This window comes from Myotis daubentonii, chromosome 2 (assembly GCF_963259705.1).
Source record: "Myotis daubentonii chromosome 2, mMyoDau2.1, whole genome shotgun sequence".
In the NCBI taxonomy this organism is placed as follows: Eukaryota; Metazoa; Chordata; class Mammalia; order Chiroptera; family Vespertilionidae; genus Myotis; species Myotis daubentonii.
The window spans coordinates 54,865,305-54,893,227 of NC_081841.1; the positions used below are offsets into that span (position 1 = coordinate 54,865,305).

The following is a 27,923-nucleotide window of genomic DNA, read 5'->3' on the forward strand; positions in this document are numbered from 1 at the left end:
CTGCTTGTGTAGCCTGCCCCTATCCAAGGAACAGCAGCCTCCTGATCACCACACCCTCTGTCTGAGGAACAGCAGCTGTGTGTGAAGCCTCCCCCCACCAGCCAGAGGAGCCACCACAACTGTGAACAGCAGCCACAAGAGGAGCTGCTACCAACTGAGGAGCAGCTGCTACCACAACTGCCCGAGGAGCAACCGCAGCCCGAGGAGCCACTGCCACCCAAGGAGCAGCCACTGAACAACTAAACATCTAGATATGGCGGTATGAATAAACATGGGTAGACAAAGAAACCCCCAAAGGAAAGCAAAGGAGGATTTGCCACAAAAGCAGCTAAGTGATACAGAGGCATGCAACATGACAGAAAAAGAATTCAGATTAAGGGTCCTAGAGTGAATAAACCGAATGGAGGAAAAAAATCAACAACTTATGCAAGAAGCAAAAAGAAACAGATGAAAAAATCAATAAATTATGTAAGAACCAAGAAGAAATGAAGAGTGATATAGCTACAGTAAAAAACACCATTGAAATTTTCAACAATAGACTAGGAGAAGCAGAGGTCCGAATTAGCGAATTAGAAGAGAGGGAAACAAAACACACCAAAACTGAACAGCAATTGGAGAAAAAAAAAAAAAGACAGGAGGAGAGCCTAAGGGAGCTATGGGACAACATGAAACGGACCAATATGTGAATAATAGGGGTACCAGAACAACAGAAAGAGGAACAAGGGTTAGAAAACCTACTCGAAGAAATAATATCAGAAAATTCCCCTGAGGTGGGGAAGAAAAAAATCACAGAAGCACAGAGAGTCCCAAACAAAGTGAACCCGAAAAGATGCACACCAAGACACATCATAATTACCATGGCAAATGTTCAGGACAAAGAGAGAATCTTACAGGCTGCAAGAAAGAGACGGAAAGCTACATTCAAGGGATCTCCCTTTAGATTATCCAATGATTTCTCAAGAGAAACACATCAGGCCAGAAAAAGAATGCACAGAAATTTACAAAGTGATGCAAAGCAAAGGACTGAATCCAAGAATACTCTATCCAGCAAGGCTATCATTCAAAATTGAAGGGGAAATAAGAAGCTTCACAAACAAAAAACGGCGAAGGGAGTTTATCACCACCAAGCCAGCAATGCAAGAAATGCTAAAGGGAGTGGTATAAAAAGAAGAAACAAAAAGCTCAGAAAGAAAACAGCCACACAAATAAAGAAGTACAAACAAGTACCTTTAAATAATACCTTTAAATGTAAACAGACTAAATGCTCCAATCAAAAGACACCGAGTGGCTGAATGGATAACAAAACATGACCCATACATTTGCTGTCTACAACAGACCCACCTCAGAAGAAGGGACTCACACAGAAAGTGAAGGGATGGAAAAATATCTTTCAGGCAAATGGAAATGAAAACAAAGCTAGGGTAGCAATACTTATATCGGACAAAATAGTCCTCAAAGTGAGGGACATAACAAGAGATAAGGAAGGCCATTTGATAATACTAAAGGGATCAATACAACAAGAAGATATAACCCTGATAAACATATATGCACCCAACGCAGGAGCACCCAAATACATAAAAAAACTCCTGGAAGATATGAAAGGAGAGATCGACAACAATACAATCATTGTAGGGGACTTTAATACACCACTGACATCACTGGATAAATCCTCTAGACAAACAATCAGCAAAGAAAAAGCAATCCTAAATGACTCACTAGATCAGATGGACTTAATTGACATCTTCAGAACACTTCATCCCAAAGCCACGGAATATACATTCTTCTCAAGTGCTCATAAGAAACATTAAAAAATAGACCATATATTGGGACACAAGCAAAGTACCCCAAATTCAAGAAGACTGAAATCATACTAAGCATCTTCTCAAACCACGATGGCATAATATTAGAAATAAACTACAATAAAAACAACCCAAAATACTCAAACACGTGGAAGCCGAATAGCATGTTATTAAATATTGATTGGGTTACCAATGAGATCAAAGAAGAAATTAAGAACATCCTGGAAAATAATGACAAAAACACAACAATCCAAAACCTATGGGACACAATGAATGCAGTCCTGAGTGGGAAGTTTATAGTTCTACAGGCCTATCTCAAAAAACAAGAAAAAATGGTAGTCAATCATCTCAAAGAATTAGAAAGACAACAACAAGAAAAGCACAGAGTGAGCAGAAGGATGGAGATAATAAAGATTAGAGCAGAAATAAATGACATAGAGACCACAAAAAAAACCAATACACAAAATCAATGAAACCAAGAGCTGGTTCTTTGAAAGGATAAAAATGATTGATGAACCACTAGCCAGGCTCACCAAGAAGCAAAGAGAGAGCACCCAAATAAACAAAATCAGAAATGATAGAGGCAAAATAACAACTGACCCCACAGAAATACAAATGATTGTTAAAAAATACTATGGACAACTCTACTCCAACAAATTAGACAACCTGGAGGAAATGGACATATTCCTAGAAAAATACAACATTCCAAAACTCAATCAGAAAGAATCTAAAAATCTCAACAGGCCTATAACTATGGAAGAAATTGAAGCAGTCATCAAAAAGCTTATAGCAAACAAAAGCCCAGGACCAGATGGCTTCACAGGGGAGTTTTACCAAACATTCAAGGAAGAAATAAAACCTATCCTCCTCAGACTACTACAAAAAATTCAAGAGGAAGGAACACTTCTAAGCTCAATCTATGAAGTCAGCATCACCCTAATACCAAAACCAGGTAAAGACAACACAATGAAAGAGAATTACAGGCCAATATCCCTCATGAACATAGATGCCAAAATCCTCAACAAAATCTTAGCAAATCGGATCCAGAAGTACATCAGAAAGATCATACAGCATGACCAAGTAGGATTTATCCCAGGGATGCAAGGATGGTACAATATCCGCAAATCAATAAAAGTGATACATCACATAAACAAATTGAAAGAAAAAAACCACATAGTCATATCAATTGATGCAGAAAAAGCATTTGACAAAATCCAACACCCATTTTTGATAAAAACTCTCAGCAAGCTGCGAATTGAAGGATCATACCTCAACATAATAAAAGCCATGTATGACAAGCCCACAGCCAACATCATACTCAATGGACAAAAACTAACACCATTTCCCCTAAAACGGGAACAAGACAGGATGCCCACTCTCACCACTCCTGTTCGATATAGTACTGGAAGTATTAGCCATTGCAATTAGACAAGAAGAAGAAATAAAAGGCATCCAAATTGGAAAAAAGGAGGTAAAACTGTCCTTATTTGCAGATGACATGATATTATACATACAAAACCCTAAAGACTCCATAAAAAAACTATTAGACTTAATAAATGAATTCGGCAATGTAGCAGGATACAAAATTAACCCCAAGAAATCTATGGCATTTCTATACACCAATAGTGAACTTTCAGAAAGAGAGACTAAAAACAAATCCCATTTACCATTGCATGAAAAAAATTAAGCTACCTAGAATAAAATTAACTAAGGAGGTAAAGACCTCTACTCAGAAAACTACAGGACGTTGAAAAAAGAGATAGAGGAAGACATAAACAGATGGAAGAACATACCATATTCTTGGATTGGTAGAATCAACATCATTAAGATGTCCATACTACCCAAAGGAATCTATACATTCAATGCACTTCCCATTAAAATACCAACAGTATATTTCACAGGCTTAGAACGAACTCTCCAAAAATTCATCTGGAATAAAAAAAGACCCAAAATAGCTGCAGCGATCCTGAGAAAGAACAAAGTAGGTGGGATCTCAATACCAGATATCAAGCTGTATTACAAAGCCACTGTTCTCAAAACTGCCTGGTACTGGCACAAGAACAGACATATAGATCAATGGAATAGAATAGAGAGCCCAGAAATAGGCCCAAACCAACATGCTCAATTAATATTTGACAAAGGAGGCAAGAACATACAATGGAGTCAAGATAGTCTTTTCAATAAATGGTGTTGGGTAAATTGGACGGATACGTGCAAGAAAATGAAAGTAGTCCAGCAACTTACACCATACACAAAAATAAACTCAAAATGGATAAAGGACTTAAATGTACAACGGGAAACCATAAAAATTCTAGAAGAATCCAAAGGCAACAAAATCTCAGACATATGCCGAAGAAATTTCTTCACCAATACAGTTCCTAGGGCATTGGAAAATAAAGAGAAAATAAACAAATGGGGCTACAGCAAAATAAAAAGCTTCTTCACAGCAGAAGAAACCATCAACAAAACAACAAGAAAGCCCACTGCGTGGGAAAACATATTTGCCAATATCATATCTGATAAGGGCCTAATCTCCAAAATTTATAGGCAACTCATGCAACTTAAGAAAAGGAAGATAAACAATCCAATCAGAAAATGGGCAAAGGACCTAAATAGACACCTTTCAAAAGAGGACATTCAGAAAGTCAAGAGACATATGAAAACATGCTCAAAGTCACTAATCATCTGAGAGATGCAAATCAAAACAACAATGAGGTACCATCTCACACCTGTCAGAATGGCTGTCATCAATAAATCCACAAACGACAAGTGCTGGAGAGGATGTGGAGGAAAAGGAACCCTTCTGCACTGCTGGTGGGAATGCAGACTGGTGTAGCCACTATGGAAGACAGTATGGAGTTTCCTCAAAAAACTAAAAATGGAACTCTCATTTGACCCTGTGATCTTACTTCTAGGAATATATCCCAAGAAACCAGAAACACCAATCAGAAAGGATATATGCACCCATATGTTCATAGCAGCACAATTCACCATAGCTAAGATCTGGAAACAGCCTAAGTGCCCATCAGTGGATGAATGGATTAGAAAACTGTGGTACATCTACATGATGGAATACTATGCTGCTGTAAAAAAGAGGGAACTCTTACCATTTGCAAGGGCATGGATGGAACTGGAGAGCATTATGCTAAGTGAAATAAGGCAGTCAATGAAGGACAAGCACCACATGATCTCACTCACTGATGGATAATAAAGACCATTATAAACTTATGAACAAAAATAGATACAGATGCAGAGCTGCCTTGAACAGAGTGTCTAACTATAGTGGGAAAGCCGGGAGGGTTGGGGGGCAGGAGGTAGGGGGTAAGAGATCAACCAAAGGACTTGTATGAATGCATATAAGCATAACCAATGGACATAGGACACTGGGTGATAGGGGAGGCTAGGGAACTGTCTAGGGTAGGGGGGATGGGGGGAAAATGGACACATATGTAATACCCTTTGTAATACTTTAAGCAAAAAAAAATAAATAAAAGAAAAAAAAATTAGCCCCCTTTTAGGGGATTCTGAGAAAATGGGGCAGCTGTGACATAGATTTAGAATTTTTCTGAACCTTCACTTAAAGACAGAGTAGCTGGATAGCAAAACCCCAAAGTCGTGAACAATATTTAAACAAAAGTAGTGATAAGTATCCTTACAAACCCGAAAACACAAGAGGGTGAGGGCAGGTCACCTCTGACACTGAGTGTGATTGATGTCTAGGAGGGAGAGAGCAGGACAAGTGATAGGAAATCCTGTAAACTCAAGAGCAGGAACAACCCTAGATACCCACAGTAATTCCCTGGAAGGCATTGCAGACCAACTTGAGAACAGCAGCTGGAAATGGGAAGGATTTTTCTCACTCCATTAGTGGTTGGGGCCTGTGGTAAATCTGAGGGGAGTGGCTGGAGCAGTTTAGCACTCAAAACTGCTGACATGAAAGTATCAGAGCTCCTTTCCAGGAGAAACCTCTAGGAGTGGAATAAAAATTGAGCAGGCTAGGGACAAGAGAGGCAAATATAGTGAAGAAACGGTAAAGGTGGGGTGGGGGACAGAGCTGGGAAACCTAAGTAAGCATCTATCTCTATCTCCAACTCTATCTTCATCTCCATCTCCATCTCCATCTCTATCTCTATATCTATCTACATATCTATCTATCACCATCTTCATCATCTATCTTTATCTCTATCTCTATCTATCTCTATCTCTATCTCTATCTCTTTCTCTATCTCATATATGTATATGTTGTGAAGTAATCAACATAATCAAGCGAGTTAACATATCCACCTCTTCACATAGTTACAATTTTTTGTGTGGTGAGAACACTGAAAATTTACTCTCTTTGCAAATTTTAAGTACGCAGGATAGTGTTGATAACTACAGTCACTAAGCCGCGCATTAGATATCAAGCGATTTATTTATCCTGCATAACAAATACTTTATACTCTTTGACTAAAATCTCCTGGCAACCACCATTCTACTCTGTGCCTCTATAAGATTGATTATTTTAGATTCCATACACAAGTGATACCATGGAGTATATATCTTTCTATGTCTGGCTTATTGATATCTAGAGGCCGGTTGCAAGAAGAGATTTGTGCAATAGGCCTTCATTTCCCCTGGCTGCTGGCACTGGTTTTCCTCCAGCACCCGGGGCCCAGGCCTTCGCTCTGGCCAAGTTCTGGCCGGAGCCAGCCCTGGAAATGTCTGGCTTTGCTGCTCCTGCAGCCCCGGAGACATGAGGCCTCACTGCTCCGCTGGCCCCAGAAACATCAGGCCTCGCTGCTCTGCTGGCCCCAGGCCATCAGGCTTCGCTCCACAGCTTGGAGCCTACGTATGCGAATTAACCTTCATCTTTGTTGGTGCTTAATTTGCATATCATGCGGATTAGCCAATGGGAGTTGTAGCAAAGGTACTGTCAATTACCATGTTTGTCTATTATTAGGTAGGATGTTTGGAGGATGATAGGAAATTAATTTATTATCTTTAACACTGGTAAATAAAATGAAAGAATTGAGCATTTATTTTTCCTACATGAACTGGGTAACCAAATATTAGATGAGGGAAGTGTCGGAATAAAAGTATTCCAAGTAATATATTTACAAAAATGTTAGACTGTCACCACTTTGCAAACCCCAATTAATTAATGGTCTGTGACACTCAACAGCAATAACTGCTAAGATCACACACCAAAAAGAGAGAATCAGGTGTTTTCTGCTTCTTGTTAAAAGAACACACCACCACCTAGGTAGTTTTACTAAAGGGTCAAATATCAGTCTGACCCAGGCTCTGGATACATCTGTCAGTTTGCTGAAAATATAGAGGAGAGAAACATATTGAACTGAATCATGAATATGGAATCAACAAAAATCAAGACTGCTAGAAACTATGCAGGTCAAATGTGTATGTGCAGGTCAAATGTATATCTCCTCCTTCAATAGATATATTGAAAGGAAAAGCAAGGAATAGAGGGGGAATCTTTAGATTAAACAGGGCTTACAGAGCATCTATAATAATAAAAGCATAATATGCTAATTAGACCAGACATCCTTCTGGATATCCTTCTGGATGACCTTCTGGACGAAGCCGAGGCTGCGAGGGCTGAGGCAAGCTGCTGTGACTGTGAGGGCCAAGCCCTTTGCGTGAATTTCATGCATCGGGCCTCTAGTCTATATCTATACTAGTAAAAGCCTAGGTGGCGTCTCACCCTCGTGACATCATAAGATCGCCACCCCCACATCGTCACAAGATGGCCACCCCATGTCATTACAAGATGGCCGCCCCATGTCATCACACGATGGCCATCACAAAGATGGTTGACCCATGTTGTCACAAGATGGCCACCCCCACCTCATCACAATATGGCCACCCCCATTTCATCATAAGATGGCCGCCACAGGATGGTGAGCTGGGGAGGGCAGTTGGGGGTGACCGGACCTGCAGGGGGGTGCAGTTAAGGGCAATCAGGCTGGCAGGGGAGGGCAGTTGGAGCATCGGGCCTGCAGGGGAGGGCAGTTGGGGGTGATTGGGCCGGCAGGGGAGCAGTTAGGGGTGATCAGGCAGGCAGGCAGAGCCAGTTAGGGTTGACCAGGCAGGCAGGTGAGTGGTTAGGAGCCAGCGGTCTCAAATTGCGAAAGGGATCTCCTACTGCCAGTTTAGGACATCCCACAAGAGGTCCCCAATTGGAGAGGGTGCAGGCTGGACTGAGGAACCCCCCCGCCCCCCTTCGTGCACAAGATTCATGCACTGGGCCACTAGTGTGTATATATATCCTATATAATAAAAAGCTAATATGCAAATTGACTGAATGGTGGAATAACCGGTCACTATGACACACACTGACCACCAGGGTGCAGATGCAGGAGCTGCCCCCTGGTGGTCAGTGCACTCCTATAGAGGGAGCGCTGCTCAGCCAGAAGCTGGGTCACAGGTGGCAAACGTAGTGGCGGTGGTGGTGGGAGCCCCTTCCGCCTTTGCGGCAGCACTAAGAATGGTCCTAAGCTGTCAGTCGGATATCTCCCTAGGGTTCCTGGACTGTGAGAGATGCAGGCCGGGCTGAGGGACCCCCTGAGTGCAGGAATTTTGTGCACCAGGCTTCTAGTATATATATAAGCCTAAGCAGCCAGCTGGTAGCTATGACTTGCACTGACCACCAGAGGGCAGATGCTCAATGCAAGAGCTTCTAAATGACAGCAACTTTGCAGAGTACCCTCTCGCACGCACTCAGGGACCCCTCGGGGGATGTCGGACTGCTGGTTTTGGCCTGATCCTTGCAGGCCACGCTGAGGGACCCCACCTACTGGAGGGACCCCACTCACTTCACAGACGCCCTTTGAGCCCAGGTGCTGTTCCAGGTGCAGCCAGCCAGGGAGGGACTGCTGGAGGTTGGCTCCTGGGCGTATCCAGCCCATCTTGCCCAGTCCTGTCCTGACAGCCACCTTCTGATTAATTTACTTTCAATGTGCATGAATCTGTGCACCGGGCCTCTAGTTATAAGATAAAAAAAGAAATTTTAAACTATGGCAGACAGGGATGCACATATGGATGATAAAATCATAAACAAACATAAGGAAAATATCATCAACCTTAAGAAAGTGGCCACTTTTGTTTGGAAGAAGGCAGCTGTGATTGGGTTGAGAGACCTGGAAAGGCTGCTACTGTGGCCAGCAAAGTTCTATGATGTGTGTGGTGGGGTAAGTGGCTATTTTAAAAATAACTCCGTAAGCTATGCATTTATTTTAAGTGGTTTTCTGCATCTGTATTTTATTTTACAATAAAAAGTTTCAAATAAGTTTAGTCCTTTTCTAGGAAGTCCTTCTTTCCATATCCAGTCTCCTTGCACCATTTCATTTCTCCATTCTGAGAACTCCTGCCTCCGAAAAGTCGGTGCTCTTTGACACTGAATGATCAAATCCCCATCTTTGTGTGTCCATTTAGTATTATTCCCATTTGGGGTGAAGGTGGTAAGATGCCTGCCCGTCTCTAGGCCCCCAAAATGGGTATCGCCACAGCAAGAGGGGCAGTGTCAGTCTGAGAGGCAGACTCTCCCCAAAGAAGAAATGGGATGCACAGAATGGGGGTATGTTGAGGTCGGGCAGTGTTTCTCAGGATAATCCAGTGGCGTCTGTTCTGGTGACATTTCAAGGTCCCTGGCACTACCAGTCCCACGTATGTGCATGTCACATATATGCATGCACCGCACAAACATTAGCTGAGTCCATCTCTAGCTATTCCTGGTGCAAATGTGCAGGGTGCCAGCCGGCAGGCATGTGTGTTTCCTGTATGTGGGTGGGGGCCACCCTCCTCCTAGGAGGGGACTCCTCTCCAGTTCTCTCTTGCTCTGCAGGAGGGGCTGGCTGTGAAAGAGACAGGGAGAGGGAGGGTGCGGATTAGTGGGAGTTGGGAACCTGAGAGGGAGACTTTGAAAGGGCAGCAGCGTTCTGTGATCCCTTCCTAAGCCAATTTCCTTGCCTTGGACAAGATTTCTAAGCACTCAGTGTCCTTGAGAATGGTGAGGAAACAAAGTCAGACTTCCCGAAGCACCTCCCAGACACCTGACCTATGCTCTTTTCTTTCTTCCACGCATCCCAAATCTCAGCTCTCAAGGACACTTGGTGCCTTTGCCTCTGATTTCTGTTCAAACCTGTCAAGGCAACGACCTGGTAGTTGTGGGCCCCCCCACCCCCTGCTATCCTGTGCTCCCTAATGCAGATCTTCAGAGCGTTTTTTGCCTTCCCTTGTCAGTCTGGGATAGGAGCTACTGCCAAACCTGGAGCTCTTTGCCTGCACACGTGGCTAACATAGCAGGAGGGGCTGGGGGTAGACTGCAGGTAAAATTTCAGGATTGGCAGACAGATTTCTGAAGATTAGAGAAAAGCAAGCTCAAGGCCCAGCTCTCGTTTTCCCTCTGGCTCCTTAGCACAGCCTTCCCCTTCTGCTCTGCCCCTACACCCCCGAACCAGCTGGCCTCCCCCTCAACGCCCAACACACACTGCACCTGCCTCCTCTGACACCACACTGAGGCAGGTGTCACATAGTGATACCTGTTTGTGCCAATGGAAGGCATATCTGCTGGAAACCTCACCCCTAACCCCCACATTTCACACTCTTGGGCCCTTTCTTCCAGGCTCTGAGGTTATCTGTGCGAGTCCCCTGCCTGCAGGCACCATAGCCTTTCTCCTGACCCCAGCGAACACTCCCCATGCTCCTGGCTCTCCACCCTCCGCATCCTCAGGAGCTTGGAGTTCTCCCCACAGTCCCTCCCTCTACCGTTCCACCTCAGAGATCTGGAGATGCGGCTCCCCCAGGCCAGAGAGAGGATGGGGACCCAGGGACCTAACCCCTTCCCACACTTGGGAAGCTGAAGTTATAGGGAGGGAGTGTGTACCTTCCTTTCCCCTTCCCATCCAGACCTTGTTCTACCAACCAGCTGGATCAACAGAAGGAACACTGTCAGCCCCTCCTGAGAGGCCGGTGTTTTTTCAGGTGGGGAGGCCAGCAGGGCGTGGAAGCCAGTTGGGGGACGTAGGGAACTGACTTTGTGGGAATGGATATTCTTTAGGAAGAGCGATGCCCAGGCAAATGGACAGAGGACACAAAGGAGATGGAGAAATGAACAGTTATCTGGCACACAGGCTGTAGTATGGACCACGCGTGGTCACCCTCTCCACTCACGCTCACTGTCCCTGAGGCACACACTTGCTCACACACTCTCATAGGCTGCTGCTGCCTCTACCAGGCTGCTCAGAGCTAAAAATAGGCCAGGCCCTGAGGCTGGGCCGGGCTCTGGACTCCCACCCCTCGAGCAAAGGCCAGCACAGTGCTTCTCCCCTGCCTGTCGCTCAACTTGAACCCCAGTCTCTCGAAAGCCCCTGCCTGTGGCTTCCCAGTGCCGTTCTCTTCGCGCCACCCCCCACTCCCTGCTCCAAAGGGCAGTAGTTGGGAAAAAAAGACCCACGTGTCCAGACTTGCAGCCAGGGGAGCCTCAGTCTACAGACGGGACCACCCCTAATGTTATGGGTTCAATCAGCGAGATAGACCACCAACTTCGAATTTAAATTTAAGAGACTTTATTAAGCTGGCCAGCTGACTACAGCGCGTACCTCTTCTCAGAGATCCTCGCAGCTGCAGTAGTGACCAAGGGTTCAGCAAAGTTTTTATTTCCAGCAACTACAAATCATTTCATTAGCTGTTCCTAGTAGTGGCAGGGTAAAAAGTGCACAAAAAGTTCACAAGTACAAATGGGAGGAAAACGGGGTTACACCTGGCTGGGTTTAATCATAATACATTGTTTTTCTAAGACAGTCAGTAATTTTTCTATGCCACGGTCCCTGCCCCTAGCACATTCCCTACTGGACCATGTCCAATGGGATGATTTATAAGATCAAAATAACTTTTCTATTGTTAAGCCAAACAGCAGAGTTAAAGTGAAACTACAGTTTCCATCTGAGATGACTGCTACTATACTTCATTCCCCACTAGTTTTATGTACATGAGTCAAATCATGGAATCATTCTTATTAGTTAGGGAATTTTACTGCCCCCCACTTCTTTTAGGGGCATTCTCTAATTTATTCTTGCTCTCCTATCCCCTAGCACATCTAGCCACACTTGGCCCTGGACTTTCTCACTGGCCAGCAAAAATGTTCTTACAGTTACCAAGTCCCCTAGTGCTATGGTCCCTGTCAGTACTTGTCCTCACTGAAGCCCATTTCCACTCCTGCAGGCGTCGAGCCTCCTCATGGCCTGAGTGGATCTCAGGCTAGGGATCTCATGGGTGAGGCTGCTGGCTGCTAGGATCCAGGCCTCTTCCTGGTGCAGGAGCTGGGAGTGGTGTAGCCAGGTCTGGATGCCATCAGCAGGACGATAGTGTATAATCTTTTCCAATTTGTGGTGAGTCCTTGGGTAGTGAACTTCTTTGCCCATACTGAGTCCCCAGGCTGGAAAGGATGTACAGGGTCCGAGGTTGGCACTGGCAGGGCGTCTCACACAATCTTATGTGTGGCTCCCTGGGTATACTGCAGAGCCTGTAAGAACTTGAGCAAGGAATGGTTATGACTTTTAGTTTTTAATTCCTTCCCTAACTTTGGGTAGGATAGGTGGAGGTTTACCAAACATGATTTCAAAGAAGAGAACCCCTCCCGGTTGGGGGTACACCTGGCCTGTAAGTAGGCAAAGGGCAGGAGGTTGGTCCAGTTTTCACCGGTTTCTGGCAAAATGTACCTCCCAATGCTCTCCTGGGGAGTTTCCCTGGGGCTAAATTCCTAGGGGGACCCCCTTACCTTGCATTTTACCTGTGACCTGCCTCACAAAAGTTCAGAAGTCTTGGTGACACCTGTATGGATAGCCTGGTGCAACTGGGAAACCAAAGTCTGACCTAGAGCCCCTGGGACCAACAGTCTGCCATCTGGTAGAGTATACCAACCATTTGGTCTTCTGGTAGCTTGCTTCCGTTCTGTCAATTCTTCCTCTTGTAAAGGCCCCACTGGTTTTTGGGTGGCTTCCTTGGCAGCTTGGTCTTCAGCTTGGTTCCCTTGGGCGGTCTAGGGTGACTACCACCACCCACTGTATACCAGATTTCACAGGAGTTCAAATCTCGCTGGGGCCTCCAAATGTTATGGGTACAATCAGCGAGATAGATCACCAATTCAGTATTTAAATTTAAGAGCCTTTATTAAACTGGCCAGGTGACTACAGCACGTACCTCTTCACAGAGAGCCTCGCAGCTGCAGTAGTGACCAAGGGTACAGCAAAGCTTTTATTTCCAGCAACTACAAAGAGTTTCATTAGCTGTTCCTAGTACTGGCAGGGTAAAATGTGCACAAAAAGTTCACAAGTACAAATGGGAGGAAAACGGGGTTACACCTGGCTGGGTTTAATCATAATACATTGTTTTTCTAAGACAGTCAGTAATTTTTCTATGCCATGGTCCCTGCCCCTAGCACGTTCCCTACTGGACCATGCCAATGGGATGATTTATAAGATCAAAATAACTTTTCTATTTTTAAGCCAAACAGCAGGGTTAAAGTGAAACTACAGTTTCCATCTGAGATGATTGCTACTATACTTCATTCTCCCCAAAGCCCAGCTCTCTCAGTGTTCCCCAGCCCTTCGGGTTCTCACTCTCTGGGATCCAGTAGGCTCGCTCTTAGTTAAGAGAACACTGGGAGGGCTATTGCTCTTCTTTCCACTCCTACACCTACAGCACAGGGCTCCCTCCATTACTCCCCTCTCCCCGGACCCCTCCCCAGAGGGGTGGGGACCCTTTGTCGTGGCGCCCCCGCAGAGCTCAGAAACCCCCAGGGTTGGCTGGGTGGAGGACCCCTGACTCGCGAAGGCCAAAGGCCAGAGGGGTCCTGTCCTCAGGCAGCCCCCTCCCCCTGGGCTGGGGAGGCAGAGAGCGACTCCTGTGGGGACCAGCTTCCAGGGGAGGTGCTTCACCTTCCATCTGTCTCCAAGAAGCAAGGATAGGGACCTGTGGCTCCCACAGTGTGGGAGGGGGTGGAAGACCCCCAAACTGAGCGCATCCGCCCTTAGAGGCGCACTGCTCGGGGCGGACCAGGCAGGGATCAGACAGTCCTGGGGTCCCTCATCCTTGGCTGGGCGAGTCCCCTGCTGCCCTGCCCTGCTCCGCACCTGCTCCGCTGCCTTGGGGTCAAGGTGCGGCTCGAGCACCCGGACCTTGAACTGGATTTTCCGAGGGCTGTTGTCTGGTTCCAGGGTTGGGCAGTGGCCTCTGGTTGGGCGCTGTGGCAGGGAATGCAGCGGGACTTGAGGCTGGTTTGGGCACGCTCCTTCTTTGCTCCGCTCCAGCCTGGCCCCAGCCCTGGGCGCTCAGCTCCTGGCTCCTGGCTCCTTGCTCCCAGCTCCCAGCCTTGGGGACTCTGCAGCTGCATATTGGCTCTGCACTGCCCCTCACAGCCCTCCCCCCCCCCGCCCCCCCCCCCCCCAGCCCCTAGCCTTAACCCTGTCATGGCTGAGCCTCTGGGCTGGCAGCTGGGGTCCCCACCCTGAGGGCGGGAGAGCAGGGTGTTGCAGGCTCCAGCCCTGGTGGACAGCCCAGGCGCCTGTGCAGGTGTCCCCAGAGTTCTGGGCAGGGAGGGGTGTGGCTAGCTGCTATGAAGAACTTCTCCAGGCCAGGAAGGGTTTAGGGCTGGGAAGGTGGAGGGGTCTGTGCAAGAGAGGAGGCAGCAAACTCAAAAGATTTCATTTCCTTTCATGAGAAAGGGGGTTGTCTCCTAAAGAAAAGCAGGAAAGGGGATTTGGGTATGCAGCAGGAAGGATTAAGGCTAGACGTGGAGAAGGACCTTCCCCTGAGAGAAGACATTAGGGCGCAGGTGGAAACTTGGAGCGGAGGTGTGGGTCTGGGCACAGGTTCTGTGCTCCCTGGGTGGCAGGGAGGGGGACTGAACACCTTAGAGGGTCTCCAGAGACCAGAACCTCTTATCCAAGTGCTGATGGCAGTGGGTTCAGGGCCCAGGGAGAGAGGACCATCTGGGACTCAGCAGAAGGAGTAATGGGGGTGGAGAGTCAAGAGTGCTTGTGAAACAGATTTCTGTTTCTGCTTGCTAAATTATGGGGATGGAAAAGCAGGCGAAAGGCCTGCAAGAAGAGGATGGTGGGAGAGGGAAACTCCTTGGTGGCGTGGCTTGCTTACAGATGGCCTGGGTTTCCACTTTCACTATTGGCAGAATATGAAATAATCTGCTGTAACTGAAGGGATGGGGGTTAGACTATGTGAAGAACTTACTAGTTTGATGTAGGACCAGCATGTCAATCAATACTAGAGAGTAAAGGAGATAGAATATTCATAGGAGCTGTGGGCGCTATGCCAGGTCTGGGGACCACTGGATAGATAGAGGAGAGGTGCCAGGGCACTGGGGAGGGGAGGGCTGGACATTCTGGGGGCGGGGAGGGGAGGAGGGAGGAGAAGGACTGGGGTGGGGAGGACAAGGGACAGGGAATTCTGAGGGAAGGTCCCAGCAGGGACCAGGGCCAGAGATCTGTTCCTTTCGCTTTAAACTGAGCAACTGGAAAGTCCCATGCAATCCATGCCTGCTTCTCTGGGGACCCCATGGTCAGCCTCTCCTGTACAGGGTCAGCCGTAACCCTCAGTTGCCTCTTCTGCCAGGCAGCCCTTCTTTGGCCTGGATTTCACATGGTCCCTTCCCGTGTTACCTCCCAAAATAACCTCCTCTGCAAACCCCCCACCCCCACCCCCAGCCATATCACTTCACACATGCCAGGCCCAGCTCAGTTTTCTCAGGGCAGTGCTGGGGTTATAGGGGCCCTGTGGGCCAGCCAGACCTCCTTTTGCCATAACTAACTCTGTTTTGCAGTCGTTTGGACTCCAGGACCCCCTACACCCAGCCTGCATTTGCAGGGTTCCCTTGCTGTCTCTTTGATGTAGCAGGGCCGGCCTGGGAAACCGCTGATTGCAGTCCTCAGCCCCTCTTCTGGTCAATTGCTACCCACAGCAGAGGGAGGGGGTGTGAGGCAAGAAGCCAAGAGAAAGATGGAATGGGACATACAGGTGCTCGCTCTGACTTCCTCTGCACTCACGCACCTCCTAAGCACACATGCACAGAGCAGGGTCCAAATTATCCTATCTAATAAAAGAGAAACATGGTCATTGGCGTATGACCGCTACCCTTCCCATTGGCTAATCAGGGCAATATGCTAATTAACTGCCAGCCAAGATGGCGGCCGGCAGCCAGACAGCTTAAACTGAACATGAGGCTTGTTTGCTTCAGTGACGGAGGACTGCAACGTTCCCCGCCTGCCTTGCCGGCCTCTGAGCTTGCAGTTTAAGAAACATTGTAACATATAGAAGGTAAACAAAACCCCAGAAACCAGCTTTCAGCAAGCTGGGATCTCAGAGCTAGAGCTGATACAGAGTTTTGATTATAGAACCTAAACAAACAGGATACCTGCTTTCAGGAGCGGAGGCCTAAGAGCTGGAGCCTCAGAGCTAAAGCTGGCCCAGAATAAAAAAAAAAAAAAATAAAGAAAAAAAGGATTAGTTGGGAGCTTCAGTCCTAGCGTGAAAACAGCCCTCAGCCCCTCACCCAGACTGGCCAGGCACCCCAGTGGGGACCCCCACCCTGAAGGGTGTGTGACCAGCTGCAAACAGCCATCATCCCCTCATCTAGGCTGGCTAGGCACCCCAGTGGGGACCCCCACATTGATCCAGGACACCCTTCAGGGCATACCAGCCAGCCCCCACCCATGCACCAGGCCTGTATTCTATATAGTAAAAGGGTAATATGCCTCCCAGCACCGGGATCAGTGGAGCAGGGGGCAGCGCCCAAAGCCCCTGATTGCCATGTGGCTCTGTGTGTGACAGGGGGCAGGGCCACAACCTCCTTATCCACCCTGCTCTGTTCGTGACAGGGGAAGGGGCCCCAAGCCCCTGATCGGCCCTGCTCTGTGCCTGATAGGGGGGAGCTCCCCAACCCCCTGATCACCTTGCAGCTCTGTGTGTGACAGAATGCGATGGCCCAACCCCCCCACCCCACAGGCCCTGCTCTGTTTGTGATGGGGTAGAGCCATAACCTACCCATCAGCCCTGCCCTGAGTGTGAGAGTGGCGGCGCCCCAACCCTCTGATCGGCCCTGCTCTGTGGGTTATGGAGGGCGGCGCCCCAACCCCCTCCCCATGGGCCCTACTCTGTGTGTGATAGAGGGTGGCGTCCCAACCCCCCCGCACCCCTCCCCCCACGGGCCCTGCTCTGTGTGTGATGGGGTAGAGCCATAACCTCCCCATCGGCCCTGCCCTGAGTGTGACTGGGGGTGGCATTGCAACCTCCCGGTCTGCCCTGCTCTGTGCATGACAGGGGGCAGCACCCCAACTCCCCAATCGGCCCTGCTCTGAGCCCGACCAGGGGCTGCACCTAGGGATTAGGCCTGCCTTCTGCCACCCAGGAGCAGGCCTAAGCCAGCAGGTCGTTATCTCCCGAGGGGTCCCAGACTGAGAGAGGGCACAGCCAGGCTGAGGGACCCCCCCCACCCCGCCACCGAGTGGACAAATTTTTGTGCACTGGGCCTCTAGTCCTATATAATTAAAGTGTAATATGAAAATCAACCAAACAGTGGAACGTCCTGTCTGTGGGGGGCAGGGCCAGTGAGCAGGCGGTGCCAGCAGGCAGAGGGAGGGGATGGCACTTTCAGCTAATCCTTTTACCTCATTTTATCCATTTATCTCTTGGCTGGCTAGAGTTTATAATCTAATCAGTTTTTTTAAAAGGGTCATAGGAATGGAATATCTTGAATTCTTGCATGCTGAAAATATTTGTCACCTTTAGACTGGTAAAATAATTTGAGGAAGTACAAAATGCTTGGGTCCCATTTTTCTTCTTCTAGAGGACTTTGTAAGGATTTCTCTACCCTTTTGGTGTTAGTTTGAAGCCAGCCTGAATATATATATATACACTAGAGGCCCAGTGCACAAATTCATGTGGGCCTGTGGGATTGGGCCGAAACCAGCTCTCCAACATCCTCCAAGGGGTCCCGGATTGTGAGAGGGTGCAGACCAGGCAGAGTGACCCCACCTGTGCAGGATCGGGGTTGGGGAGGGACCCAGGAGGTTGGCCAGCTGGGGAGAGACTGGGGGATGGCTCCAGAGCCTGTCTGGCCCATCTCACACAGTCCCGATTGTCTGGATCCCAGCAGCAAACTAACCTATGGGTCTAAGTGTCTGCCCCCTGGTGGTCAGTGCATGTCATAGCGAGTGGTTGAGCGGCCTTAGCATATCATTAGCCTATTACGCTTTGATTGGTCCAACGGCCTACTAGTCGACAGGACACTTAGCATATTAGGCTTTTATTATGTAAGATTCTTCCCCGTCAGTTCCTCAGTAGCTATGGTGATAGTTTTACCTGAATGCCCAGTGATTCTCTTTTGTAAAATTTTAATTTTTTATTATAGTTGAAATGCAATAGGATATTAGTGTCAGGTGTACAACATAGTGATTAAACATCTTTATACCTTACAAAGCGATCACCACAATAAGTCTAGTATCCACCTATCACCGTACATAGTTATATTCCCTGTATTCCCTAGGCTGTACTTTACATCCTGTGATCTATTTTACAACTGGAAGTTTTACTTAATCTCCTTCCCTCTTTCTAATGATTCAATTTTTTAATTTTGAATATAAGAAATTTTATTAAGCTAGTTCTAAGCATTTGTCTTTTTGAATCTGTTTTTCCTTTCAATCTGTAGATTCCCATTTTTTATTTTATTTTATATTTATTTTAAAAATATTTTTATTGATTTCAGAGAGGAAGCAAGAGGGAGAGAGAGATAGAAACATCAATGATGAGAATCATTGATTGGCTGCCTCCTGCATGCCTCCTACTGGGGATTGAGCCTGCAACCCAGCCATGTACCCTTGACCAGAATTGAACCTGGAACCCTTCAGTCCTCACGCCAAGGCTCTATCCCCTGAATCAAACCAGCTAGGGCTCACATTTTTATTATTAATTTTAGTTTTTTTGTGGTAAAATACATATAACATAGAATTTACCATCTAAACCATTTCTAAGTGTACAGTTCAACAGTGTTAAGTACATTTATGTTGTTGCACAACCAATCTCCAGAACAATTTTCAACTTGCAAAACTGAAACTCTTCATCCATCAAACAACTCCCCATTTTCCACTTACCCCAGCCAGATTCAAATTTTCTTTTATTTTTAAGGAACACTTTAATTATGTCTTTAATTCTGCTTTTCTTTTCTAGGTGCTCAGTTCTCTTTCTCAGGAGCAGTCTCATACATGTGGTGGATCTAGTTACAAACAAGGTGTCTTTGATTTTGTTCCTCTGAGTATATCATGCACTTTAGAGAAGTTGTATTTGTCTGCTGTGCCCATGAGCTGTCATCATGGGACACTGTGTCAGCATCTTCCCTCAATTTGGTTCCAGTTTCACTGGAATGGGCAGAAGTTCTTCATAGAAAGTGTTATTTGGGCCCAGCTGGTGTGGCTCAGAGGTTGAGCATTGACCTATGAACCAGGAGGTCATGGTTTGATTCCCAGTCAGGGCACATGCCAGGGTTGCAGGCTTCATCCCCAGTGAGGGGTGTGCAGGAGGTGGCCAATCAATAATTCTCTATCATCATTGATGTTTCTATTTCTCCCTTCCTCTCCCTTCCTCTCTGAAATCAATAAAAAAATATTTTTTAAAAAGGGAAGTATTATTTGGGGTTGTAAGTCCTGTCAATTTTCATTCAAAATGGAATTTATAGATCTGTATTTATTTTTCTTGTGGTAAATCAGTTCAGTTGGTGTCAGAGATAAGATGTTGGTGGATGTATCTTTGTTCCTTCTCATTATATTTGGAATTGTGTTATTGAGTGTTTCTCTTATTAATTTGCATATAATTTATTTAGAACTGTGATTTTCAGCTCATGGAACATATAAACTAATTACTCAAATTCTGCAGCATACCAAAAAATATATTTTTTGTCAATCTGACAAAAAAAGAGATATATTTTGATTCATTCACACTGGATGGCTGTTGTTGTGTTAGCCATTGTTAGTTTTTTTTATTTGACAATTTAAGGGAAAAGAGGCTAGTGCTCATGACTAAATAGTCAGGTATCGCATGTTTTAAAAATTCTTGGGGCATACCAGTTGAAAATCAATGATTTAGAAGATCACTCATAGCTGAATATCAAACTTCCATAAACTTAGAACTTAGGAAAACAATTGCAAACCCAGAGATAATCCTTTTAAAATTGTTTATTATTTCTTGTCATTTCATGAAATTGGAGGTGGGAAGTGGGGTGGAAAGCTGTGCTTGGCCTTTTAGCTGGACACAGATGCGTTTGTATGTGTCTTGAGTGGTTTGTGTCAGAGAGACCACCTTCTGCTCCCCACACCCCAACAAAGGTAACGTGTTAAAGTAACATCCACAAGGGGAAGCTGCTATGCCTTTTTTCCTTGTTGGCCTGCTAGGGCCTTTGGACTGCTGCCGTTGTCTGTGGGGATGAAAGATTTCACTGGGCCTGGGTTCTTCTCTGAAACAGTATCTGGGAAACTGCTTCCCCTTTATCAGGCTTTGTCATGGTCACTGTACCTTCCAAAGCACAGAGATTTGGGTGTGAGATGGTTAAAGTTTTCTCTCCTTGGAAGGGGGAGGACCTGGGGTTTGTTGGAGCTCGGGAAGGCAGATATCACCAGAGCCTGGGTGGGTGCTGTCAGTGGGGAGGATGGGAGAGGTGTTATGCGCAGGTATGGGCCTGAGTGCACGGTGCCTACATGGATCTCCATCATTCAATACACAAGCCATTTGTGAAGTAAGCTTCTATTATCCATTGAGTATCAGGATATTGAGATGGTTTGCACATAGACTTGGTTCTGAAGAGTTATATATCTGGTAAGAGGTAGCACAAGTGGAGACATTAATTTCACAGGATGAGAATGGAGAGGTGAGTGAAAGTGGTGTAATACTTTCAATAATAAAGATAAATTAAAAATCATACTGAAATAAAAGAATTAAATACTGAGAAATAAATTTAACCAAAGAGATCTGTGCAGTAAAAACTAAAAGTCATATATATCAATGTAATGGACTATTATTCAGCCATGAGAAAAAGAGAAATCCTGCTATTTGCAACAGCATGGGTAGAGCTGGAGGATATTGTGCCAAGAGAAATACGTCAGAGTAAGACAAATACTTTATGATCTCATTTATATGTGGAATCTAAAAAACCCCAAACTCATGGAAACAAAGTAGATTGGCGGTTTCCAGGGCTTAGGAGGTGGGGGAACTGGTGATGGTGGCCAAAGGCTGTGACCTTCCAGTTATAAGAAGAACCAGTAGCCTGCTGAGATGTTGAATATGGGAATGGGGGTGTGTGTTAGTTTCCTACCATAAACTGGATGGCTTAAAACAACATAAATTTATTGTCGCTTAGCTTTGGAGGCTAAAAGTTCAAAATCAAGGTGTCAACAGGGCCGTGCTCTCTCTGAAACCTGTAGGGAAGAGCCCTTCTCTACCTCTTCTTGTTCCTGGTGTTGGCATCACACCAGTCCCTGCCTCCTTGGTCACAGGGCCATCTATCCTTGTGTGTCTTTACATAATGTTCCCTCTGTGTATGTCTGTGTCCCAATTTCTCTCTCTCTCTCTCTCTCTCTCTCAACTTTTTTTTTTTTATTGATTTATAAAGAGAGAGGAATGGGGAGGGAGAAACATTAATGTGAAAGTGACACATCAATTGGCTGCCTCCTGCACACCCGCATCAGTGCACAGGACGATGCCCAACCCACTGACAACACCAGCCAGGCTCAGTAAATTAATCGGCCCTGTGTGGAAATTGTGAGTGGAAGGCAGGAGGGATGCATTTTTTACTAATGCCACAAGAAAGTGGCTTTTGTAGCAATAACTCAGGATTTGACTATTTTCAGGATGACAAATCCTGGCTCTTTGGGGGTTGATTTAATTTTTGGAACTGCTCAAATGTCACTAGGAGCCCTGTGTGAAGAAGAAGGAGGCAGACCGAACCGAGTGGCATTTGGAGCAGGAGGCCCAGCACATGTGGCTGTGGCTCAGTGTGACTAAAAGGGCTTGTTAGAGGCAGTGTTCTGAGAGTGGGCTGTGACCGGCTCAGGGAATGGGCTCCAGGCAGGGCTTTTCTCCCTCCCCCTCAGGCCCACCCTACAGAACACAGGCACACAACAAGTTGAATGCTTTCAATTTAATTGCTCTGAGCCGTACACATGATTAAGGCGTTAAGTTCCCAGATCCCATTCTTTACAGCTTCTCAAGGGAAAAATCTTAGATTCATTTCCTTCCCAGTAGGTCTGGAAGAAAGCAAAGATAAGAATGAGGCTTGAAGGGCCAAAAGCACCACCCACCCATTCCATCCTCAACTCAATCTTCTTTCCAACCTCCCTGCACCCCTGAGGGCCTGACACAGAAGTCAGAGGGAGGGATGTTAGATTCACCGGAGGCCAAAGGATGAGCCCTATCCCTCAACCTGGGCAGGAGTGAGAAGAAGAGAAATGAGCAAGCAGAATCTGCAGTGGGAAGGTTGGGGGTAGGACTCCAGGGGCATCTGGTATCAGACAACCATGCATTTTGAATGTGGGTGAGAAATTTGAGCCATTTGAAGGCACAAATGAAGGAAATTTCAATGGAGAGAGGCTGAGGTAGTCCCAGATCTCCTGTGTAGGGTGGTGGTGAGGGCATGGTCTTCCCTACCTCCCCAGTTGGCTGGTGGCTGGTGAATACTCCCGTTCCCACAAGGCTTTGCCTTAGGATGCACTTACATTTAAGGTTGTGTTTTTGTTCTTTTAATTGCTTTTTTCACAGTTTCTTTTGCTTTTCCAATAACATTCATTAGGCCTGAGATACCTTTCCCTAATTTTGGAGCAGAAGAATCATATCAGCAGAAAAGCCATGTCATTTAAAAAGAGTTCCCACCTCTTCCCCTCTTCCCCCATTATCCTATCTAATAAAAGAGAAACATGGTAATTAGCTGTACATCCGCTACCCTTCCCATTGGCTAATCAGGGCGATATGCAAATTAACTGCTAGCCAAGTTGGCAGCCAGCAGCCAGGCAGCTTGAAGCTAACATGAGGCTTGCTTGCTTCAGTGATGGAGGAAACCAATGTTCCCCACTTGCCGCTGCAGGCCTCTGAGCTTGCATTTTGAAACATTGTTACAAATGTAGAAGCTAAACAAAAACCCAGAAACCTGCTTTCAGCCAGCCAGGATCTCAGAGCTGGAGTTGATATAGTGTTTCGATAATAGAATCCAAACAAACCAGATACCTGCTTTCAGCAGCGGAGGCCTCAGAGCTGGAGCCAGAGCTAAAGCTGGCCCAGAATTTAAAAAAAAGAAAAAAAGGAGCAGTTGGGAGCTTCAGTCACCCACTAGCCTGAAAACAGCCCTCAGCCCCTCACCAAGACTAGCCAAGCACCACAGTGTGGACCCCCACTCTGAAAGGTGTGTGACCAGCTGCAAACAGCCATCATCCCCTCACCCAGGCTGGCCAGGCACCCCAGTGGGGACCCCCACCCTGATCCAGAACACCCTTCAGGGCTAACCAGCCAGCCCCCACCCATGCACAAGGCCTCTATCCTATATAGTAAAAGGGTAATATGCCCTCCAGCACCAGGATAGTGGAGCAGTGGGCAGCGCCCAAACCCCCGATCGCCCTGTGGCTCTGTGTGTGACAGGGGGCGGGGCCACAACCTCCATATCCACTGTTCTCTGTTCGTGACAGGGGAAGGGGCCCCAACCCCCTGATCACCCTGCGGCTCTGTGTGTGACAGGGTTTGGCGCCCTAACCCCCCCTTCCCCGCCCACGGGCCCTGCTCTGTGTGTGACGGGGTAGAGCCATAACCTCCCCATCGGCCCTGCCCTGAGTGTGAGAGTGGTGGCGCCCCAACCCCCTGATCGGCCCTGCTCTGTGGGTGATAGAGGACGGCGCCCCAACCCCGCCCCCCCCTTCGGGCCCTGCTCTGTTTGTGATGAGGTAGAGCCATGATGTCCCCATCGGCCCTGCCCTGAGTGTGACAGTGGCGGTGCCCCAACCCCCTGATCCGCCCTGCTCTGTGTGTGACAGGGCACGGAGCCCCAACCCCCCTGATGGGCCCTGCTCTGTGCATGACAGGGGGCAGCGCCCCAACCCCCTGATTGGTCCTGCTCTGTGCGTGACAGGGGGTGGGGCCGCAACCTCCCCATCGACCCTGCCTTGAGTGAGACAGGGGGCGGTGCCCCAACCCTGCAATTGGCCCTACCCTGAGCGTGACTGTGGGGTGGCATCGCAACCTCCCGATCCGCCCTGCTCTGTGCATGACAGGGGGCAGCGCCCCAACTCCCCAATCGGCCCTGCTCTGAGCCCGACCAGGGGCTGCACCTAGGGATTGGGCCTGCCCTCTGCCACCCGAGAGCAAGCCTAAGCCAGCAGGTCATTATCTCCCGAGGGGTCCCAGACTGCTAGAGGGCACAGCCTGGGCTGAGGGACCCCCCTCCCCCCCGAATGCACAAATTTTGTGCACCGGGCCTCTAGCCCTATATAAATTCCTAAAGTGCAGAAGTTTTGCTGAGGGGCCCAGCTTCTCTCTCATAGGAAAGTGAGTGGGCCAGGAAAGAAACCATGTATAGTGCAGGCAGCAAATCTACTATTGTAGAGACTCTGTGTTTGGGTGCAGTGTTCACCTCATTTGTGCGTTGTGTTCAGGTGAATGAATGAATGTCTGCTTCTTCTGGGCTTGTCTTTGTGCACAGAGGCATCATGTAGACCTGCTGACAGAGATTTCTTTGGGTTGTATCTGTTATAGAGACAGAGACTTACCCAGAAGACTTTGTCTTTGCTTGGTGGTTGGCTCCTGGGCTGCCGCCGGAGTCTCCTGGGCGGCTGCCGGAGTCTCCTGGGCTGCCGCTGGAGTCTCCTGGGCTGCCGCCGGAGTCTCCTGGGCTGCTGCCGGAGTCTCCTGGGCTGCTGCCGGAGTCTCCTGGGCTACCGCCGGAGTCTCCTGGGCTGCCGCCGAAGTCTGGGCTGCTATGGTTGTCTCTTGGGGTGCATCAGATTGCACTGGAGTTACAAACACACAGATTTGTTGATTTTAGCAACGTCAAGTGTGTTTTTTTTTCCTTAGGAATTGGTGGCAGGGCCTTAGATACCTAATATGTGCTGGGTGCCAGGATACAGAAATGATATGGCATAAACTCTCCCTCTTAAGAGAAATGGAATTTCTACACACTATGTACTCATTATAGATGAGTGTTTGTCTCTCCCCCCACACCCCCCGCCCTGCCCAATGCATCTGGTGAAATCTTAACTTCCAACAGAATGGTATCAGGATGTGGGGCCTTGGGGAGGTAATTAGGTCATGAGGTGAAGCCCTCATGAATGACATTAGTGGCCTTGTAGAAGGGACCACAGAGAGCTCTCTCCCCTTCTTTCCACCATGTGATAATATGATGAAAAGTTGGCAGCCTTCAACTTGGAAGAGGGTCCTCACCAGAATCTGACCATGCAGACATCCTGGTGTCAGACGTGTAGCCTCCAGGACCATGGGAAATACCTTTCTGCTGTGTAAGCCAGTCTATGGTTGCTTGTTGTAGCAGCCCGCCCGAATGGACTAAGACAGAGCCTCTCAGGAGATGGGCAGGCTGGGCACTTGTTCTGGGCAGGGTTGGGGAGGAATTGGGAGAGGAGTGTGGGGGCAATCAGGGAGCATGGGAGAGAGAAGCTGGGTCTTGAATGCAGGATTTTGGCAGGGAGGTTGTTCTAAAGGGGCTTCCTTGGGGGCAGGAAGTGAGTCAGCAAGAGCTCTGTGGAAGGCATGTGTGGGACAGGTGGGCGGAATGCAAAGAAGTTAAATTTAGCATATATGGGTGGTACATGAGGGAGAGGCATGGGAAAGAGAGTTGGAAATGGGGTCTGAGGCCAGAGGGCGGGCACCTTGCAAAGGAGCTGGGAGTCACGAAAGCTGTTTACAGGTAAAGGTCTGAATACTGCATGGGACATTGCCCTTATTACTTTACCTCACTGTTTTATCCTTTTTTATACACAAAAGCTTTTTTCCCATTAACCATGCCTGTATGAGTTCTCCTACTTCTTCCCTACGCCTGTCCCACCCCAATCCATGCTCTTTTACTACCACCAAGATCAGGACCCAGTCCCCTCTCCCTGAATTCCTCCCCCAGCCTCCACTGACATCCCAGCTGTTTGACCCTCTCCAGGGCTGGGACCAGAGGGAGAGAACTCACAGCTCGCAGGGTCCTCAGTAGCTTGTGCAGGACCAGCGGTGGCATCTTCTGTAACCGAGAAGAGAGACAATTATGAGGACTGAACCTGATCCACACCAGAGCCATCCTCCCTCTCATTCCCAATCCTGAGCTCTCAGGAATGTTTGTGGACACAGGAGGGCAGATTTCACTGTTGGCTGAACGGTCCTTCTGCCACACCAGTGGGTCCATCAGAGCATTCTTTCTGATGTTTAACTCCTCCTGCAGTTTTTTGAAGCAGGTTCTCCTCAGAAAAGTGGGTTATTCCTCTGAAAACTGCCCTCCTCCTGTGCCTCTAGCTTGTGAGGTGCCCTAAGTTAGTGTCAGAGAACCAGCCATGGCCTGTGGTGGTGGAGGTTGGTGCAGAGGCCCTTGGGTCACGCTCCTGTGGTTTATGGGATAGGACTCCAGCTCTCATTCCCCGTATTCTTTCAACACAACGTTTATGCAAAGCTCTCTGTTAAGTGAAGGGGGTTCCATGATGAAGAAGGTAGATAAGACCCCGCCCTGACAGAGCTAACATTCTAAGGTAATTATTTAGTTCCAGGTGAGATGGTGCAATATGGGCAAAAGAGGTCTAATTGATCCTTCATACATTTTTTTTTGAGGAAGACTTTCTTGAAGAATTCATACCTAAAGTGAGATTTCACAGATGAGAAAGCACCTGGTTGGATGATATCCAGAGTTGGCTGGGGAAGGGGACAGGCAGAAGGACGAGCGAGAAGGAAGGTCCCAAATTTTGAGGAGTGGCAGGGTTGTCATGGCCCAAATAGTGCTTTTGTGCAAGTGGAAAAGGCATCCTGGGAGATAGCCATGGGCAGGTTACGCTGCTCGGCAAGTGGAACACGGGCTCCATCACCTTCCCTGCCTGGTACCCTTGTGCACGGGACAACCTGCTCAGCTATATTCAGTGGCCCAGGGACCCTGCAATAAGGCCAGTGTGACCATTATAGGGGGTAAAGGAGGATGTGTGAGGAGGTGGCCAGAGGTTGCCTGCCCTCCAACCCCCCAGCAGTGAGGTAAATAGGTCACTTATGAAGAATTGAGGGGGAGGGGCAGGGCCAGGAGTCACTTGCAGAGGGAAGAGAAGCCAGCACAGCATTGGGAGAGAGAGGAATAAAGGCAGGAGCTAAGGCTTCCCTAGTTTATGAGGGCTTTGGTGGGTGCAGGGGGAGGGCCATACTCACGGGCACAGACCAGGGCCCCAGCCAGAGCTACCAGAAGGAGAAGAGCTGTGAATCTCATGGTTGACGCTCAGGAGTGAGTATCACCACAGAATCCTCAGAGGGTCCCAAATACAGTGCTGGGACTGCTGGGCCCTTTTAAGGATACCAAGAGCCAATGGGAAACAAACTAGGAGGGGTGTGACTTCTTCCTCCTCCTCCCCTTCTTCCCCAGATTGTCACCTGCTAAATCCACAAGGAGGAGCTGGGGCTGGCAGATACTTGGCACCAACCTTGTCTTTCCTTCTCCACCCCACCCGCCCTCTGGGTTCATGTCTCTGGGATCTCAGGGACTGGAAGCAGCATGTTTGGTTTGGGGAGATTTTAAAATGTGTCTGTTGAGGGTACTGGTAGGACTCTTAGTCCTGGCATCTCTCCTGGAGGAGGCTGGGGGCTTGGGAGACCACATTGCCCACCTCTTGCCTAGATCTCCACTGGACTCAGTGCAGGGGCTTGAAGGTTTCTCCAGGCTAAGTGAGCCCTGTTCCGTGGGGAGGCCACACTCAGAACACACTTGGGGACTGAGTTCATGGCTCCTTTATCCTCTTGAGAACATGGCTTTGAAAGCACTGGTGCCTTCTCTGGAGTTGCCCTCTGTTCTTGCACTTAATCCCATAGGAAGAACTCCCCCAGCCCCACATGGTCCCCTGTCAGTATCTA

The 27,923-nt window shown here is 47.9% G+C and overlaps 1 protein-coding gene across 1 annotated transcript in view; it reads right to left on the minus strand.

Moving 5' to 3' along the window:
• Positions 1-27,331, minus strand: part of LOC132225755 (dermcidin-like) — a 56,511-nt gene extending 29,180 nt beyond the window's left edge. Inside the window, exons 1-3 of the mRNA XM_059680734.1 lie at positions 27,228-27,331; positions 26,023-26,070; positions 24,602-24,841 (exon numbers count right to left, since the gene is read on the minus strand). Of these exons, the coding sequence (XP_059536717.1) occupies positions 24,602-24,841; positions 26,023-26,070; positions 27,228-27,285 (346 nt within the window). The 5' untranslated portion in view covers positions 27,286-27,331. The remainder of the gene's footprint in view (positions 1-24,601; positions 24,842-26,022; positions 26,071-27,227) is intronic.
• Between the last annotated feature and the right edge of the window lie 592 nt (positions 27,332-27,923).